At 44.7% G+C, this 16,018-nt stretch overlaps 1 protein-coding gene across 1 annotated transcript in view; it reads right to left on the reverse strand.

Annotated features, from left to right (window-relative positions):
* LOC106576393 (Ets2 repressor factor like 3) overlaps window positions 1–15,193 on the reverse strand; it is an 80,104-nt gene extending 64,911 nt beyond the window's left edge. Inside the window, 1 exon segment of the mRNA XM_045718726.2 lies at window positions 14,425–15,193. Coding sequence (XP_045574682.2) covers window positions 14,425–14,446 — 22 coding nt within the window. The 5' untranslated portion in view covers window positions 14,447–15,193.
* Window positions 15,194–16,018: the final 825 nt, after the last annotated feature.

A 16,018-nucleotide genomic window follows, 5' to 3' on the forward strand; every position in this document is an offset into this window, starting at 1 on the left:
AGGATGAACACGTGTGTGTGTGTGTGTGTGTGTGTGTGTGTGTGTGTGTGTGTGTGTGTGTGTGTGTGTGTGTGTGTGTGTGTGTGTGTGTGTGTGTGTGTGTGTGTGTGTGTGTGTGTGTGTGTGTGTGTGTGTGTGTCCTGCATGGTGTGGCGCCCCTAATCCGAGTTGATACAGATCAGACAGACAAACACCAGTAAACTACAGGTTGTTTCCACACAGTGATGCTAACCACACAGTGATGCTAACCACACAGTGATGCTAACCACACAGTGATGCTAACCACACAGTGATGCTAACCACACAGCGATGCTAACCACACAGCGATGCTAACCACACAGCGATGCTAACCACACAGCGATGCTAACCACACAGCGATGCTAACCACACAGTGATGGTAACCACACAGTGATGGTAACCACACAGCGATGCTAACCACACAGCGATGCTAACCACACAGCGATGCTAACCACACAGTGATGCTAACCACACAGTGATGCTAACCACACAGTAATTCAGCACCTGTGTCCTTACAGCAACACAAGCCCAACAACAGGTCTGCACTGCTCCGTCTGACACACGCCAGCTGAAGGGAATGGGGGAGAGAGAGTGAGAGTGAGGGGAGAAAAAAGCAAGAAAAATGGATGGAGTGAAAGGAGAAGGGGACCGGGAGAGTTGCAGTGAAAAAAGAGGGGTAGATGGAGGTGAGGGAGAGAGAGGTAATGGAAGAGGATCTGTCACTGGGGTATTCCACCATGGGATGGGTGACAGAGAGGTGGAGGAGAAGAGAGGATGGAGGGGCCAGTTATTCTCTGTTTTAAAAGGTTTCACTCCTCAGAGACCTTCACACACATCAACTCTCTCCTACACCAACAACCCCATGCACTCTCACTGAAAAACACACATTCTATCCATTACTTTCATCAATAGAACAGACCAAGGCCAGAGCAGCCATGATGATGTTTTCATCCAAAATAACATGCTAGCTAAGTAGCTATGATTTCAGACAGAAACCAGGGATTCACTGTGTGTGTGTGATTCTGGTGTACAAAGGACAGTGCTTAGGTCAGCCACAGGCCAGCCACAAGGAGCAAATTAGATCAACCAATCACAGCTGATAAAAGACAGAGGATGTCCTCTTTCCACTTACACACAAACACACACACACACACACACACACACACACACACACACACCACACACACACACACGGTGATATTTAAACAGACAGACAGGTGTTCACCTTCACACACATTAACACTGAAAGAATGCAAGCTGGTTTAATGCTGACTACAGTAGATTATCATTCTCTACATGTGGCTGGTTTGATCCCTTCATAAATGTGTTGTTTTGTGAGAGAACTCTGAGCTGAACCCCCCCCGGGCTCTCTCTCACACACATACTTTTCACAGGGCTTTCATACTAAAGGCCCTACCTAGTAATACACACATATCTCAAATACACTGCTTGGCCAGTAGTAGTGACTCACACACACAGGTTCCCCTAAGCAACACACACACACACACACACACACACACACACACACCACACACACACACACACACACACACACACACACACACACACACACACACACACACACACACACACACACACGAGAGAAACCACATGCTTACTTGAGATAAATTGGCTCAAAGTTCAAAATGAACAATGACGCAGGTACATAGAGGACGGGACAGGTCTACACAAGGAGAGAGGGAGGAGAAAACACAAAAGACCGACAGCGGGGAAAGAGAGAGAGAGAGAGAGAGAGAGAGAGAGAGAGAGGAGAGGTTGAAAAGAAAAACTCTTCAAACGTGATCTCCCATTCCTGACTAGGAGAGGAGAGAGAGAGAGAAGGAGAGGTGGAGGAGAGAGAGGGAGAGAGAGAGAGGAGGGAGAGAGAGAGAGGAGGGTAACAGGCGGTTGGAGAGAAAGTTTTAGGTGGCACCAGATGGCATTTGAATACTCAACAGCCGACCACACACACACACACACACACACACACACACACACACACACACACACACACACACACACAGAAAGTAACAACGAGGTGCAAATGGCACAGTAGTCTTTTTGTGACTTCCCATCCTCTAGAATTAGATATCTGTCCTCTCCCTCTCCCAAGCAGAGACAGATTCCCAGATAAAAATAGGCTGAAGTATTCCAGTCCTCCTCCCATTCTACAGCCAGGCTTTGAGATAGAGGGTGAGTGTCATATTATGGGTTAGCAGCCCAGTGTAAGCCTGGTGAGGAGGAGGACATCCTAACACGGCACCTCACTTTCCACAGTTCATTTCTGTACACCGCTAAATTATCAAAGTCACACACCTCATTCTCCACACTCCTGTACACCAAAATCAGGCTAGGTCATAATGTCTGCACAACAGCTAAATGGGATCTTCGGGATTGCATAATTCAATGCAAAAATAAACCAATCAGCGCATATTATGCGAGAGCTCGCAATTTTGACCAATTCCCGCACTTTTAGCGCATAAAAGGGTCCAATCAAAAGCGTGTTCGTAATTTTGGATTGGGCCGTTTGGAAAATGGTTTTCCTCCTGGCCTGTCAGCGTATTCACGTGTGAAGATGATGGGTGATTGTTGATGGCTGACAGGCAATACAACGAACAGAAATCAATCTCATTTGCCAACAAAAATAATAGCTAACGACAGTGCGAAACAATTTCTAAATGTTTCTGAAAACTAGAGAAAGTCGACAATCAACAGTCACTTCGAATCAGCAAAGAATATGAGAATGTCAGAACAGTTCCCACAGTAGTGGCAGATCACCATGACTACAGTGGTAGCAGGGAAGACTGTGGCAAACGCTGAAAGAATCACGGTGAGTGGCGTTTTACTCAAACTTTTACTCCGCTAACCTTGGCTTTAGTAGGGTGGTCGGCCCTCTGCTCTCCCCAGTCTGTCCAGGGAGAGCGCTGCTCAAAACACTGAGTGCAATTTGTCAGCTTTGCCGTTTTCAACTCTCTGTAAAACTTACAACGAATCACGAAAGCACAATGGTTCTGGATGTTTTGGAAATGGAATAGTACCTATCAACCACAACTCTATTTTTACATTTTCTGTTCTTTATCTCCCTTACGACCCTTTCAGAAAAAAATCACAATCAAGAATTAAGACAACTGATTAGAAAGAAATGTTGATCCTCAAATTGAAAGTGATTGATTCGCATTGAATCTATTTGTTTTTTTAAGAGAGAGAGGGAGAGAGTGAGTAGGAATGGGAGGTGCATCTCGTGTTGACAACAAGCCCCAAGCCTGATGGAGAGGAGAGGTGTGTGAGTGAATGTGTGAGTGGATTATGACAGAGCTGTTGGTTCAGGAAAATAAACAGAAGTGAGCACTTTAGATGTTTGTAATAGTTTGTGTATTATGTATTCTGCTTAAAATCATCCTAAAACTGAGCACATATGACTTATTGCTTTATATGAAATTAACGTGTGAAAAAAAAACATCACAAAATGTATAGCAGAATTTCATAAAAGCTGCCGCTAAATCAAGTATTTTGGGAAGCAGAAATCACGCAAAAAAACTGAAATCCTGGAGGGACTGAGTAAGGATCAGTCCACATGGGGGTCTTACGGGAAGGATCAGTCCACATGGGGGTCTTACGGGAAGGATCAGTCCACATGGGGGTCTTACGGGAAGGATCAGTCCACATGGGGGTCTTACGGGAAGGATCAGTCCACATGGGGGTCTTACGGGAAGGATCAGTCCACATGGGGGTCTTACGGGAAGGATCAGTCCACATGGGGGTCTTACGGGAAGGATCAGTCCACATGGGGGTCTTAAGGTGTGATACCCTCAAAGTGACCAAACCCACAAGGTTAATCTGGTAGATTATCAGTGTGAGTTACACCGTGCTATAAATGGAAACAAACACCACCACAGGTTAGGATTAGGAGTATGTGTGTGTGTTTGGTGATTCCGGCTGGGTCAGGGTCAACCCAGGTCTGTGCAGGGTCGTGGGTGGTGTAATGTGTGATAGGAGGCCGGGTCAGGGTCGTGGGTGGTGTTATGTGATGTGAGGCTGGGTCAGGGTTGTGGGTGGTGTAATGTGTGATGTGAGGCTGGGTCAGGGTCGTGGGTGGTGTAATGTGTGATGTGAGGCCGGGTCAGGGTCGTGGGTGGTGTAATGTGTGATGTGAGGCTGGGTCAGGGTCGTGGGTGGTGTAGTGTGTGATGTGAGGCTGGGTCAGGGTCGTGGGTGGTGTAATGTGTGGTGTGATGTGAGGCTGGGTCAGGGTCGTGGGTGGTGTAATGTGTGATGTGAGGCTGGGTCAGGGTCGTGGGTGGTGTAATGTGTGATGTGAGGCTGGGTCAGGGTCGTGGGTGGTGTAATGTGTGATGTGAGGCTGGGTCAGGGTCGTGGGTGGTGTAATGTGTGATGTGAGGCTGGGTCAGGGTCGTGGGTGGTGTGATGTGAGGCTGGATGGAGCAGCAGAGGTATTTAGAGGAGCTGATGGTGAGCCAGGGATCACGGTTATCTGATCTCCGCAGGTGTGTGTGTGTGTGTGTGTGTGTGTGTGTGTGTGTGTGTGTGTGTGTGTGTGTGTGTGTGTGTGTGTGTGTGTGTGTGTGTGTGTGTGTGTGTGTGTGTGTGTGTGTGTGTGTGTGTGTGTGTGTGTGTGTGTGTGTGTGTGTGTGTGTGTGTGTGTCTGGCGTCAAGCTCAGATCAGTTTCAGTGGCACCGCCAGTGCTGTGAGGAGAAAGGCGCAGCGATACACTAGACACACACACTAACAAATAACACACATGGCCTCTCTGTCAGATGAATAAACACTCTCTCACACACTTTGTGTCTCATATATAATACAGAGTCACCACACCTTTGTAACAAGTTGGCTCTGTAAAATAGCGATATTATATTACACACCCACACACAGCTGAGTACCCGATGCAGGTCTACCCAGGCAGCTTGCCACACCCTTCTTAGTTCCACTGAACCAGACAGAACAGCACCTGAGATGATAGCCCCTCTCTCTCTCTCTCTCGCTGTGTGTGAGATAGAGACACTCTGTCTGTCTGCTCTATGTGAGAGAGGGTTGTGTTTTCCTCCAGTGTGAAATGCAGCACAGACGGCAACTATTAACTTACTAAAGCAGGAATGTGGGAGGTCCAGGACTTCCCATAAAAAGCTGTTTATGGTGACAAGATTATGGTGCAGAGATTATGGTGCAGAACACACTTGTCATGACTGTTACAGACTACACCATTACCTGTGGTCACTGCATCCTCCACCGATATCAATCCTTAGTAAATTATTTCTAATCCATGACCTTCTCCATCCTAGTAGCCAATACTGGGACCATGACACCAAACGGTCAGTATGGGGCTATGGCCTATTGGACCACTGGAAAACTGGGCCCAACTTATACCAGTCTGTGTAAGTAGATCCCCCCCCCCCCCCCCCCCCCCCCCCCCCCCCCCCCCCCCCCCCCACACACACACACACACACACCAACAGATCCCGAAGGCACGGTTAGGCTGATAAAAGACAATTACAGTGCAGTTTAAATGGAGCAAATCCCTCCTGTTTCTCTCTGGCTCTGACCACACACAGCTGTTTGAACCACCAACAACCTGTAGCGCTCTATAGACTAGGTCTAATGTAGGGGAAATGGACCGTGAGAGTCGACCACACACCATCAAGTGGGCAAGGGTAAAGATTTATGAGGGCCAGTCAAGGGCAGAGTAGGGCTGGAAATTGCCAGGGACCTCACGATACGATATTATCACAAAATGTAGGTGCTGATACGATATGTATTGCAATTCGATGTTCCAAACATATTGCTCACCATATGTCTGCTCCAGACGCACAGAGAGAGCCATGAAAAAACGAGTTTTGATCAATCATGGAAATAAAAGTGCTAAAAATCAAATTGGCTCCATCTATAAAAGAAGTCTGAGAACAAGCTATGAAGAATGACACTGGAGTTTTGGTGCAGGTACTACCAACCAGCGCAAAATATTGCGATATTGTCAAAACTATTTTCGCATAAACAAAATATCTATTATTTAGAACGCAAGTACAGGTGTTCGGACAGAGCGAGGGACAGAGCGAGGGACAGTCTCTCCTCTTGTCAAGCAGCCTCCAACCCCTGAGCTGCACCGCTTCATTATGAGTACAATGAGAGGTCCCACTAACCCCACACACAATATCCTCATTTACACACAGACAACGCACACACACACACACACACACAATGGCCACTCCAGAGACAGAGATCTCACCAGCCACACACACACCAGACCAGAGATGGGGGAGAAGAGTAGGAACCGGAGAGAGACGGAGAGGGGTTGAGGGAGAAGGAAACTAAATATGAAGCGTCCCCATATAAACACAGCAACACCAGATCACAGTGATTACAGCAGAGTGTGTGTGTGTGTGTGTGTGTGTGTGTGTGTGTGTGTGTGTGTGTGTGTGTGTGTGTGTGTGTGTGTGTGTGTGTGTGTGTGTGATTCACACCCAGACCCCAGCCTTCCTCCTGCCTGCCCTGTCACTGTGGAGAAAGTGACTAACTACTACTAACCCATTGCATCCCTGGGTCAGTAGTAGTCATATTACTGGTTAGAGGTCGACCGATTAATCGGAATGGCCGATTAATTAGGGCCGATTTCAAGTTTTCATAACAATCAGTAATCGGTATTTTTGGCCACCGATTTTTATTTTTGATATAAATATTTTTTAACTAGGCAAGTCAGGTAAGAACACATTCTTATTTTCAATGACGGCCTAGGAACGGTGGGTTAACTGCCTTGTTCAGGGGCAGAATGACAGATTTTTACCTTGTCAGCGTGGGGATGCAACCTTACTGTTAACTAGTCCAATGCTCTAACCACCTGCTTTACATTACACTCCACGAGGAGCCTGCCTGTTACGCGAATGCAGTAAGAAGCCAAGGTAAGTTGCTAGCTAGCATTAAACTTATCTTATAAAAATCTATCAATCATAATCACTAGTTAACTCCACATGGTTGATGATATTACTAGCTAATCCAGCCTGTCCTGCGTTGCATATAATCGATGCAGTGCGCATTCGCGAAAAAGGACTGTCGTTGCTCCAACTTGTACCTAACCATACACATCAATGTCTTTCTTAAAATCAATACACAAGTATATATTTTTAAACCTGCATATTTAGTTAATATTGCCTGCTAACATGAATTTATTTTAACTAGGGAAAATGTGTCACCTCTGCAACAGAGTCAGGGTATATGCAGCAGTTTGGGCCGCCTGACTCGTTGCGAACTGTGAAGGCTATTTCTTCCTAACAAAGACAGCCGACTTCGCCAAACAGGGATGATTTAACAAAAGCGCATTTGCGAAAAAAGCACAATCGTTGCACGACTGTACCTAACCATAAACATCAATGCCTTTCTTAAAATCAATACACAGAAGTATATATTTTTAAACCTGCATATTTAGCTAAAGAAATCCAGGTTAGCAGGCAATATTAACCATGTGAAATTGTGTCACTTCTCTTCCGTTCATTGCACGCAGAGTCAGGGTATATGCAACAGTTTGGGCCGCCTGGCTCGTTGCGAACTAATTTGCCAGAATTTTACGTAATTATGACATAACATTGAAGGTTGTGCAATGTAACAGGAACATTTAGACTTAGGGATGCCACCCGTTAGGTAAAATACGGAACGGTTCCGTATTTCACTGAAAGAATAAACGTGATAGTTTCCGGATTCGACCATATTAATGACCTAAGGCTCATGTTTCTGTGAGTTATTATGTTATAATTAAGTCTATGATTTGATAGAGCAGTCTGACTGAGCGATGGTAGGCACCAGCAGGCTCGTAAGCATTCATTCAAAATAGCACTTTCGTGCGTTTTGCCAGAAGCTCTTCGCAATGCATTGCGCTGTTTATGACTTCAAGCCTGTCAACTCCCAAGATTAGGCTGGTGTAACCGATATGAAATGGCTAGCTAGTTAGCCGGGTGCGCGCTAATACCGTTTCAAACGTCACTCGCTCTGAGACTTGGGAGTGGTTGTTCCCCTTGCTCTACATGGGTAACGCTGCTTCGAGGGTGGCTGTTGTCGATGTGTTACTGGTTCGCGCCCAGGTAGGAGTGAGGAGAGGGACGGAAGCTATACTGTTACACTGGCAATACTAAAGTGCCTATAAGAACATCCAATAGTCAAAGGTATATGAAATACAAATAAAATTATTATTTTTTATTTTTTAAATCGGCCGATTAATCGGTATCGGTTTTTTTTGGTCCTCCAATAATCGGCATTGGAGTTGAAAAATCATAATCGGTCGACCTCTATTACTGGTACCTAATCATTATCACCACCCTTGATCTCATTTCCAACCCCAGGCTGGTGATACGGTGCCTTACCAACAGGACCAGGACCTGTCTTCCTGTGTCATGTTGGTTCTATTCTTTCTAGTCGTAATAGCTAACCAAGGACAAAGCCTGATTTCAGATCAGTTGACCTACTGTAACCTCTCAGATAATGTAATTTGTGCTAAATCAATTTACCAAACACTATCATCAATTGTTAGGAGGATACAAGTGATTGGCACTCATTAAAAATCAGGAAATAAGACTATTTGACCATTTCCATTATAAAGATAAAACAGTTATGCTATATTCCTGACAGAGTAAAAACAGTAATTCCTGATGACTCAGGATAGAAAGAAATCCCAGCATCAACAGGTTAGTGTCTGGTAACATTAGACACATAGCGAGCAGGCAGTGTCCTGTCTCATAGAACAGAGAGACAGATCCATAAATAAAGAAGCTTACAGAACAAATCATCTCTATCTACAAACTATTAGATTGCTATCCAATATTGCTATATCCTATTTATAACATTCTCATTCTGGCAATGCACATAGATTGTAATGAGTGGAGAGGTGTTGTTAAGGGTTAAAACTCCTAACCAGGCCTACAGAGCACAGCAACAGGAGAACTGGAGAGAGAGTGAGTGGTAGATGGAGAGATAAAGGCCTGCTGGGATTAAAGCCTTATAATAATGTGACTATTTAAGTCTATTATTAGGGCAGATTTGTGGTTAGATAATGCCTCGGTTAAAGCTCAACTGTGTTTGTCAACACGGTTAAGACAGCGAAGGAGTGGGACTTGCACACATACTTTATACACGTGTACATGACACCGCTCAAACACCCTCGCTCTGGTATACACACATCCAACACATACACACTCTAGTCTTGGGTACACACACACTAGTAAAAGTGCAACCAAACACACACACTAGTAAAAGCGCCACTTGTGGTGGGACGTGGTGAAGTCATCGGCCCCCCTCCTCAGGGCTGTTTCTCTGGGGTAGGAGTGTACTGGAATGTGCCAGAAAGGGAAGGGGTGGAGGTTAGAGAGGAGAGCAGAAGCCATGGGGCTCACACAGTCTGTCCGTCAGGCACTACAGAACAGGCATGGCTGTATATAAGCCACAGAGCCACTACAGAACAGGCATGGCTGTATATAAGCCACAGAGCCACTACAGAACAGGCATGGCTGTATATAAGCCACAGAGCCACTACAGAACAGGCATGGCTGTATATAAGCCACAGAGCCACTACAGAACAGGCATGGCTGTATATAAGCCACAGAGCCACTACAGAACAGGCATGGCTGTATATAAGCCACAGAGCCACTACAGAACAGGCATGGCTGTATATAAGCCACAGAGCCACTACAGAACAGGCATGGCTGTATATAAGCCACAGAGCCACTACAGAACAGGCATGGCTGTATATAAGCCACAGAGCCACTACAGAACAGGCATCACTGTTGTGTTGTACACAAAACAAAATAACCACATTATTCTTGGGAGAGATCACCCCCATAAGATAAGAGAGGCCTGCTTCATCTCAAGTCCCTGTGATGTCAGGCATAGCCTTTGTTGTAGTGAAATAAATAATATGCAGAGTTGGCATTAAATGTGTGACTGAGCTTCCTGATGGATGCTGTATGTATGGGGGAAGTTGGTTAGTAATGTGTGACTGAGCTTCCTGATGGATGCTGTATGTATGGGGGAAGTTGGTTAGTAATGTGTGACTGAGCTTCCTGATGGATGCTGTATGTATGGGGGAAGTTGGTTAGTAATGTGTGACTGAGCTTCCTGATGGATGCTGTATGTATGGGGGAAGTTGGTTAGTAATGTGTGACTGAGCTTCCTGATGGATGCTGTATGTATGGGGGAAGTTGGTTAGTAATGTGTGACTGAGCTTCCTGATGGATGCTGTATGTATGGGGGAAGTTGGTTAGTAATGTGCTTCACAACATGCAAGAGAGAGCAGGAACAAACTTATGCTGGAATTTCAGGAATGAGCTGACTTAACTAGCGAGCTTGATGGTCACTGTTTGACCTATTTGGAATCCCCATATAATCATGGCTTCTTTTTACAGTGTCATCGTTCACGGTTGTTCACCTTTGATAGGCCTCAGGCTACAAACCAGCTGACAGATTGACTGGAGCCACATTTGTTGCATGCTTGATACAGAGCATATTTATGATTAGCTTGAGTTGATCATACCACCCAGCCATCTCTGATCTTCTGTCACATTAGGCCAATATCACGTTACATCTCAAAACAACACTCATATCTCCCTCACTAGCTTTAAGCACCAGCTGTCAGAGCAGCTCACCGATCACTGCACCTGTACATAGCTCATCTGTAAGTAGCCCATCCAACTACCTCATCCCCATGCTGTTATTTATTTTGCTCATTGGCACCCCAGTATGTCTACTTGCACATCTATCACTCCAGTGTTTAATTGCTATATTGATATTGTAATTATTTAGCCACTATGGCCTATTTATTGCCTTACCTCCTTTATCCTACCTCATTTGCACACATTGTATATAGACTTTTTCTATTGTATTATTGGCTGTATGTTTGTTTATTCCATGTGTAACTCTGTTGTTTGTGTCGCACTGCTTTGCTTTATCTTGGCCAGGTCGCAGTTGTAAATGAGAACTTGTTCTCAACTGGCCTACCTGGTTAAATAAAGGTCAAATAAATAAATAAAAACATCTTTGGAACAAGTGCAAAAACAAAACATGCTAAACTTCTTCACTAATTAGACAGGAGATTTTGCTCATACTACTTGACTATAGGCCTACACAACATCTAAGATGAACCAGTCAGGGATGACATGATTACCAGTCACTTTGAATATGAAAGTGTGCCGCTGAGAGTGAAATGATACTAATCTAACGCACAGCAGAGATGTACAAACTCTGACCACTTCCTCTTCCGATGCCGTACAGTACAAACCCACCTGCACCAGATAGACACGGGCCATTCACACAGACACCGTGAAGTCAGGCGTCGCACTATGGGAAAGCCGCAAGGCCGGAGTCCAACTACAGTTCACTTCCGCTCTTGAGTAAAAACAATGCGATGCAGTCAAGGCCAATTCTCATTCATTTGTTTCAGTTGGAGTGGTAGTGTTTGTACAGTGATTGAGTCAGTGCGGAGTGGACAGATGCATTAACATGGGAATTACGTAGGTCGGTGGGTGTGAATGAAGTGAAGGGTGCAGTCGTCCCGACACGTTAAAGAAGCCAAGCCGTGATGGATAGTGTAGATAGACTGGTGGTGTAGTTCATACATTATTGTGCAGGCATGTGTTTTAAAAAAGAAACAAATGTAACAATGCAATGGTCTCTACACCTTTGATGATTTCCATAAAACGGTTTCCCAGCCAGTGATCTGTAAGCTACAGGCTTACTGGTGGGGGGTGCTAGCATAATATAGCCTTCCCTGTGGCTCAGTTGGTAGAGCATGGTGTGTGCAACGCCAGCATGGTGTGTGCAACGCCAGGGTTGTGGGTTCGATTCCCACGGGGCCAGTACAAAAAAAAAATGCATGAAATGAAATTGTATGAAATGTATGCATTCACTACTGTAAGTCGCTCTGTATAAGAGCGTCTGCTAAATGACTAAAATGTCAAATGTAATTACCAGAGGTGACTCCCCTGCCAGATGTAATACTTGCTCACCCAATCAGGCTGGCTTAAAATATAGAGATTTTTAAATGAACTTGATTTGTTGGTTGTGTTGTCTCCTGATATTCAGAAAAGTTAAATGTGTAGTAGGGAGTTCCTGGGATCGAGCCTAATTTGGTAACATCTCAATTACATGGTAAATAACAAGCATAGCCTACAGTTGAGAAGTCCGCAATGTGGCAAATATGAAATAGCTGATGTCGAGTTGCGGCTGTCAGTGAGACGCATCTATAGGCAATATTACAAAAGTCACATATATTCCAAATGATTTAAGTGTGTAGTATAGTTTATTCCCATTAGTAGGATACACCAGGACTAATCTCTTGGCAGTAGCGGAGAGCGTCGACCATATCTCTGGTGAGTGCGCATATTCACCGTCTTTATCATTGGGCGAGTCAGTGCCACTGGAAAGTTTGGGACAATAATTTCCTCCTCAATTGTTGATGGACGTCATATTGTACAATGTGTCTCCCCTTTTCGTAGGCCTAGATTACATGGTTACATTGAAGACAAGGTTGATTTTATTGATCTCAGTTAGCCAGTGTCAACAGAGTAGCGTAGGACTAACCTGTCATTTTTGTAGTAGGCTATTAAAGATTCTGATAATGTCTCCAGACATGTAAAGTGTTGTAGAATTGCATGAAATGTGTTTATAAAAGGCTAAAACAATTCACCGGATCCTCTAACTAGGGCTGAGCTGCTTCCCCAAACATGAAACTCAAGCGCCACCTATGATGCTATGTATTTCATTGTTTACTGTCGGACTCAGATAGCTGGTCTGTTTTGTCAGCGGCCCAGTCACTTTTACTCAGCCCCAGCCATTTCTGCCTACATTACTGATCAGAACTAAAGTGAAAGCGAGATGAAACGTTTAATTGCTAGAAATATGCCTAAAGCGTTACTGTAAACTGCAAGCATATGAGAAACGGCAGGATTTATTCTAACGCTTTGGGATTCAACATTGCCTCCTTCGAAAGTGACACAGTCCCTCTCCATTGAAACTTTCACCCGTCTCTCTAGCTCAGCGGCCTTCATAACTAACCAAGCATGGCGTCCACAAAGTAAACCAACAAAAAATATTCACTTGCATTTTCCCGGGTCTAACTAAATCTATGTATTGTGCGAATGACAACTTAATCTGAACGGTGAATTAAGAGTGAATTGGGCCGATTTAAGAAGCTTCGGAAATTTGGCCAGAGACTTTTTACGAACGGGTGAGGGGGAATCCCAACATGGACTCCGCAACATGCCACCGCTGGGTCCGTGCACAGGTACTTTGCAGAACTTATTGAAGCACGATACAAACAAAGCACGAATTAATCTGATTCCGATTATGACAGGGTCGTACATAAAACAACATTTGTTTCTGATAAAATAGATCCTGACGGTGGCTAAATGTGGCCACATATGTAAAAGCCCATTCGACCAAACAGCGGAGAAATACAAACTTGACGGGATGCATAGGATGACAAACAAGCAGAACCCTGTAAATGATCAAATTTGACAAAACGCTTAAACAACCCCGGTAGCTAGGTCTAATCTTCCATAAAGTGTCTGGTTCATATGATTAACTACAAATCGAGCATTAAAAAGTGGATGTCCGCTTGCAAAAGCTTCCATTTTGAATGTCTCGCTAAATTCGACTAAAGCAACTCAACGTCAGCCACATCAACAGGTCGACAATCAATCCACATTGATATATTTCCAGCAAACTAGACACAGTAAGTATAAACAACACTTTTGCATCAACTTCAGTTGTATCAACATATCCAACATAACTGGAGAACGTGTTGAATACTGTATAGCTACAATGTATCAACATATCCAACATAACTGGAGAACGTGTTGAATACTGTATAGCTACAATGTATCAACATATCCAACATAACTGGAGAACGTGTTGAATACTGTATAGCTACAATGTATCAACATATCCAACATAACTGGAGAACGTGTTGAATACTGTATAGCTACAATGTATCAACATATCCAACATAACTGGAGAACGTGTTGAACACTGTATAGCTACAATGTATCAACATATCCAACATAACTGGAGAACGTGTTGAATACTGTATAGCTACAATGTATCAACATATCCAACATAACTGGAGAACGTGTTGAATACTGTATAGCTACAATGTATCAACATATCCAACATAACTGGAGAACGTGTTGAATACTGTATAGCTACAATGCAATGAACTCACGTCAGCTAGCTAACTGTCAAATACACGGCTAATGTTAGCAAGCTAACCAGTTAGTTAAATGTATTTAACAACTTATGACTTTTGTTCACCACTTAATAATTGACAACAGACCGAAAAACAGGCGAAGACAACCAGCAAGTTCATGATCAAGTTCATCCAGACAAAAGTGGTCGACTTGTGTTTTGCACAAACTTACCCGAATCTCCGGGGGTTTTCATTTTGAGTGTTGCAAGCTAGTTAACGTTAGCTAGCGAGCTTGATGGATCTCAAGTCAGTAGCGTTTGTGGAAGGAAAAGTCTGAGCTCTTCCTTTGGTTCGGATTGGAAAAACGAGGGAGGAACAAGCTAACGTTAAACTTTCCACCGTTGCTCCACTCGCGGGCCCCTTTGCTTCCACTTTCTTTCCCAATACACCCTTCCCCAACTGTAGCGATCGAGGTAACGTTACTTTCCCGAATCGCATTCAGTTGATGTAGCTCACTGCTGTTTGTCCCACGGCAACTTGGGCTTGTCCTGTTCGAGGTGCAGCGGAACACGGTCAACCGTCCCGACAAGCACACGAACCGAAAACCCTTCTTTCCTTGTTTGCATATACTTTCACGAACTGTCGAGTTGTTTACTCCATCTCAATCGCATCTTCCCCGTTGTTTGACATATCGTCGCTAAAATAACCGTTCTGTAGAATAGCAGTCGGCCTCTCTTTAGACTTTCTTTCTTCCTCCACTCACTAACATTCTGTACTCTGTGGCTACTCTTTCTCCTCCCCCCGGTTCCTCTCTCTCGGGTGTCGTGTTTCGCTCTCTCCTCACCGGGCCGCCCACACGGAGAGGGAGAGGGGGGCTCTAAGGGGCGGGTCACACCCACTCACCACGAGCCAGGGTGGCGTCACTGCTGCGGCGTCGCCATAGAGACCGCCACAGCGACACTGCCGTGGTGACATCATATCCGCGTCCTACGATTCTAGGCCGTCATCACGTCCTTTTACGTCAATCGCAGGTACTTTCTTCTAATTATCTCTTTTCATTTCATGGTAATTGTATCTATTGATGTGGCCAGATTATTAAACCACTGTACAAATGCACAAGGCATTATAACACTAGACTCTGAGCATATTGCAACAGGAACTAAACCACATTTATACAGACTTCCCCCTCTATTTCACATTGTCTACTACACCTCCCTGCTGCATTTGGTGGCAGTGATGGGATAGTCCCTGGCCACCTGCCGTCTCAGACCTTTTAGAAAGCGTAGGCCTTCCATTGAACACCATGTGGGGCTGCCTCTGAAACCGAGAGACGATCATATCCGAAATATAAGATATATCACCTTATGAAATGTCCAGCTTCATGGCCTACATGCATGGCGCCAGCTCGCTATATTTGTCATCAGCTAGTTAGGAGAAAGTATTGCAAATATACAACCTGGTGTCCTGTCACTCAGGCACTAGTCTGTGGCACTGATGCAGAACTGTCACATTGTCAACATGTGCATGTGAGAGAGGTGGCGTCATACATGGCAGGTGAAGTGTGTCTCATGAGCCCTATGTACAACCCCAGCTGCTCATAAGAACAGCACAGTAAAGGGTCATCTACTGTGTGTGTGTGACATAGACCAATGCGCAGGGACATCAACAGGATAACACTGCTGTGTAAAACACATTTAACAAGCCCTCTTCCCATGGTGTGATTTACAAACAGGATCTCTCTGTCCTCCACTAGCTATTCTTCAGGAGGGCAGGAACTCACTCTGTTTTCCCAGATAAGCATCAGAGAGCTGGGAGAGAGGTTCTAT

The sequence above is a fragment of the Salmo salar genome, chromosome 05, assembly GCF_965601325.2.
Source record: "Salmo salar chromosome 05, fSalSal1, whole genome shotgun sequence".
NCBI classification, from domain to species: Eukaryota; Metazoa; Chordata; class Actinopteri; order Salmoniformes; family Salmonidae; genus Salmo; species Salmo salar.